The sequence below is a fragment of the Chelonus insularis genome, unplaced genomic scaffold (assembly GCF_013357705.1).
Source record: "Chelonus insularis isolate UGA/USDA-ARS -01 unplaced genomic scaffold, ASM1335770v1 contig_13_pilon, whole genome shotgun sequence".
In the NCBI taxonomy this organism is placed as follows: Eukaryota; Metazoa; Arthropoda; class Insecta; order Hymenoptera; family Braconidae; genus Chelonus; species Chelonus insularis.
The window spans coordinates 32450-37454 of record NW_023276380.1 but is presented as its reverse complement, the minus strand read 5'-3'; the positions used below and the strand labels follow the sequence as shown (position 1 = coordinate 37454).

The 5005-nt window shown below is 28.7% G+C and overlaps 1 protein-coding gene and 1 long non-coding RNA gene across 2 annotated transcripts; one reads left to right on the top strand and one right to left on the bottom strand.

The window, feature by feature from the left end:
- Nucleotides 1-942: 942 nt before the first annotated feature.
- Nucleotides 943-2038, bottom strand: LOC118074961 (uncharacterized). The gene is made up of 3 exons (XM_035096532.1): nucleotides 1944-2038; nucleotides 1194-1433; nucleotides 943-1080 (listed from the first exon to the last, which is right to left on the bottom strand). Exons 1-3 carry the CDS (start codon nucleotides 2017-2019, stop codon nucleotides 944-946), a joined length of 453 nt encoding a protein of 150 aa, XP_034952423.1. The 5' UTR covers nucleotides 2020-2038; the 3' UTR covers nucleotide 943.
- A 689-nt stretch (nucleotides 2039-2727) lies between these two features.
- LOC118074958 (uncharacterized) lies at nucleotides 2728-4379 on the top strand. The gene is made up of 3 exons (XR_004691248.1): nucleotides 2728-2989; nucleotides 3214-3372; nucleotides 3470-4379. It is a non-coding gene; the product is annotated as an uncharacterized lncRNA (long non-coding RNA).
- The last annotated feature ends 626 nt before the right edge of the window (nucleotides 4380-5005 follow it).

Genomic DNA, 5005 nt, shown 5'->3' with positions numbered 1-5005 from the left:
CAAGCTGTTGATGATTATTGTGTGTTATACTTTCATCTATAATCTATAATTCTCAGGTATGTTTTTATTATTTCATGTTCACTTCTATGTTCAACTCATCGTCAAGAACTTTTCAGAAAAATATTCATCCATGGTCGAAAGTTGGAGTTTTTGCCATGGATGTTGGTATGAATTGTCCATATATCAAGAGTCCATATAGCAAGAGTGAATAGCCTATACAGATTATATAGGTCTCATTGGGCTATTATGATGAGCCAACAATATATATTACAACGATAAAAATCTGCACATTCATTGAAAGGATCATGTCGCAGTATAATAAATCGATTTGCATGTACCAATAATAATCTTATGTATTCTTTTTTTTATATCACTCAGGTGGTATGAAAATTTACTATAGTAAGAAACCTTCGGGCCGAATGATTCGGCTTCCTTATACCATAAGAGCAATCGTTTTTTTAGTTTAGCCCAAGCTTAAAAAATTCTAGATGGGAAACTCAATGTAAAAAAAAAAATTACTCCCGCAGTCGGTAACTGTTTATTAGTGACCAATTACACTCGTGTCTAATTCTTAATGATGTTGAACTTGTGAGAGATAAATAATCGTATTTTTAAATATTTACTGACACTCTTGATTAATCTCATACATTCATTACACATTAAGTATCACGAAAATTCTCGTTACGGGTCTACAGAAATGTCATTTAACTCAATGTACATTTGAAATTAAAAAAAATTGATCTATAACTCATGATAACGAGATTAATAATAATTCTACTGGCCTTATTATAGAAAAAAAAATTTTTATTTGTATTTAATTAATAATTAATTTTATTGTTGAGTACATTCATATTATTTATTAGCTAACTAATAAAAATAACTAATAAAAATTTATAACTATTTTTTATTTTCATGATTTATATGAAAATGGTAGTGCACGACATTATCCGGTCCTGGGGCTTGTTGGTTTGAACTCCCTCCCTGCTGAGCCGTAACTATTTGGCCACGCCCTCTGCCACGAATTATTTTCATACCAAGATTGTCTGTTCTTCCCGCCATTGCGACGGCGGCCTCTAAAACCTAAAAAATAAGGAAGAATCATTATCGAGAACTATTCAATTTATATTTTTTTTATAAATGACGCAAACATTTGATTAAATAGCTCTCTTTTTTAAAATTAAAATTAAAATTACCATTTTGTCCTGATCCAGATGTTGGTGCTTGAGCTGGCCTGCGTACTGGTGCTTGAGCTGGCTTAGGTACTGGTGTTTGTGCTGGCTCAGGAACTGGTGCTTGTGCTGGTATCAGGTCATTTGGTGGTGGTGGTGGAGGCATTCTAAAGTAACTCATCAGAGTAGCCACCGTTTCTCGAAGTTGATTGTTGATGGCTACTTGACGAGTTAGTTCGAGATTCAATCGTGCATTTTCATTTTCTAAAAAAAAAATTTATTCATTTATAACATTTTCTTAAATTCTAAAAATGACTTCAGTGATTATTAACTAATTTTCAATGCCAATCAGGTTACTGATTTCTTTAGTAACCCGATCAGCACTAGAAATTAGTTAATAGCTAATAAAATCATATCCAAAATTGAAGCGAACAAATGATATGAAGAAAGTAATCAATATATACATATGTATATGTATATATTACTTTCTGTTGTATTTTATATATTAATGTTAATTTTACAATTGAATAAATTTGAATCTTATCATAATTATTCCACATTCATCATGTATGTTAATTATTCCCTAAAATAAATGTATAACCTCCAATAAAAATATATCTCTGATTTGTTTTCAAATCAATCAAAGATATATTTCAATTAGAAGTTACAGATTTATTTTGAACAATAATTAACACACAATAAAATTAAATTAATTTAGATTAGATTCACAACTGTTAAATATGTATTTATTTGAATAAAAAAAAAAGAACTTACCATTAGGTCCGGACATTTTAGCGACTTGCCTTTGTTGTAAGCACTGTAAAACTATTACTTTCTGAAACTTCTTCATTAATTTTTTCACGTTAATCCCCTCCCCTTCGTCTCTTGGTTTTCTCGTTGTCAAATCGCTTTTGATAAAACACGTTTAATTTTAATTTTCGGAATCCGCGTGTTAGTTTTGCGTATCATACTAGCTCCATCTAATCATTGCGCGAGAGTATAAACTAATTTATTGTTAATAAGAAAGTGAGGGTAAATGACGGAAAATGGTATAGTATCTTGTTTATTAACCAGTCAAATATCTGAATTTAATAGTCTGTAAATTAGCGGGTAAAATGGTTGTAAATCAACTATGTTTGTAATTTACCATCAGCAATGAATGTTTCACATACAGAGCATATATATATGAACATTGTACGTGCCTTTGTTTAGTATCAAACTTTAGTCTTGACCACGGTGTAAGATGAAGAGGTAGTTCGACGAGCCGACAATGTTTGAGTTCTTTAGTGTCTTAGTTCATGGCTGTCGCTAGCAAACCTAGCGGATTTTCAACGAAGTAAGACGTTAATGGTCCTCGGTCCCTCAATAGTAAAAGGATAGACGTCGAACCACCTCATTATCTTACACCGTGGTCTTGACACAAGTAAGAGGTTATTGTCACATCTCGGGTTTTCGTCATTCAGTATTCATTTATCAATTTTATATTTTATTAATAATTATTAATGAAATATAAAATTGTCAGTGATTGTAATTATTTTATGGACAAAAATGAATTGTTGACAATTCCTATTTGTTTCATTTTTATCGGATATACTAGGGTATGTTGTATAAACTAAACTTCTTTCTTAAAAAATAATGTGAGGTTAAGTTGAATTTTCAATTCATTCATAATTTACTTGAAAAGTGTGATAAATTAAAAGAAGTTTTAGTACGTATTTAAAGTGAAATAACTAAATAATTTTTAAAATGAGTTGGAAAATGTCAGAACCTTTTACAAGAAATGGTGTGATAAACAATTTTCAGCATAACAGTAATGTAAGGTAAGAATTCTAATTGAATTCTAATTACATTCAATATAATTCATGTATTATATTTTCATTTTTAAATGATTTTTTTACTACTTCAATGTTATTAATTTAATTTTTAAGATACCGTTTTAACTGATAGTGAATTTATTCCAATTTCATTACACATTAACCTTAACATGTTTATAAATTAATGAACGAAGGATAGTAAACAAAAGCGTTAATTTTTTTTTTTCTAGTGAGATAAGCGGCTTTATTGACTCTATCGAGGGAACCAAGTATGTTAAAGGGAAAATCAATGGAGCATAATTATTAATAATGATCAAGGACGTCGTATTAGGGTTGTTTTCTAGTCAGATCTGGCGGTCAAATATCTCCAGAAAACAAAATTTCATTCGGTAAATTATTTTTTGGAATCAAATGCTTTTAACATGTTGAGAAATTTGATTAAATTAAACTATAAACTAACACAACGAAATTATTTCATTGTTGCAGATTATGTTATTTGAAGATATTTACTGTCAAAGAAGACCCCTTAATCGGAGAATAAATCAGGAAAATTTATATCATTTACAATTGTTTGTCAAGTTCTACACAACAGTAAATATTTTTTTCGAGATGTTCAAGCCAGATTTGATTTCACAACAAGCAACCTTAAAGGATGTTTTTCTCAGGCAACATCAAATACAACGTAAGTTGTTTGTTTTCGAGTATTTGTTGTCATAACATCTTTCAATATGATGATAATTAGGCTTCAAATCCATTTTCGATGTCCAGGGTTGTCTGCAAAACCCTTTACATTAAGTAACAGTCCTCGTTACAGTTATTGGTCAGGTATTGTAAATGATCGTTACTCATCAGTACGAGTACATATTTTGAATCACATGTTTGATCTGGATTTAAAAATTGGCCAACTGATTAGTTTTTTAGCTGAATCGCAATGTGATCGTATGTGAATACATGTATTAATATATCTTGAATACACTAGAATAATTTACAGCAGATTATATAAATGATTTAATTATTGTTCAGGAGATGGTAATTTTTTTTTAGCAGTAGTCGACACAAGAGACATTCAAGTTTTTGATGACATAATTACTGAAGAGAAGATGCGAACAGAGGGTGGTTTGCTTCTGCCTGGTCAATAAAGTGTATATCAAATGCTGTACATACAAAAAATAATGTTGTATGCGTTAATATGCATATTTTTTTTCTTATTAAATGTCAAAATTCCTTTTTTTTGAATCATTAAAAATAATTTAAATCACATCTATTAATCTACTGTACATTCATACGGTACCAAAATAAATTTTATTACTAATTGTATCATTATTGTAACATCGAATTCGATTTTTTCATATAGTAATATTTACCTAAAAACATTTAAATTAATTTATCATTTGTATACTTGCGTTAAGACAAAAATGAATTTTTTTATAATTTTTCATAATTTATTAGCCATTTCAATCAATAAAAACTTTTTACATCAAGGAAATATTAGATTGGATCAATACTTGCTCAAGAATGACCTTCTTTAGTTATCGAGTTATCGTGAATAGAAATTAAACAAAAATATTTGATCTAGATGATTAATTAATTAATGAGGTTTTCATATGATGCAGAGGCCAATGCCTTACGAAGCTCTTTAATCATTCTATTCTCATTTATAAATTTTTCCATACTGATTAACCATGTAAATACTGAAGAATCGAAAGTTAATTTGTTAATGTATCTCACGACTATGCTTTACACTTGTCAAGTTAATTTGAAGAACATAATATTAAAATTGAAGATGTATTAAATTACCAATTATTTATTCAAAAATTCAAATGAACAACCATGAATCAGCTATGTAAATTTTTTTGTGTAAATACTCTAATTAACAACATTTAATAAATGAAATTGAAAAACAAAGTAGAAGAACTATATTTATTTCATCATTTGTTTATTTATTTAGTTCATACTCCAATCAATAAAAATTTTATTTAAACATTCATATTTTATCAGAAGAATCAGATCTATATCTATACT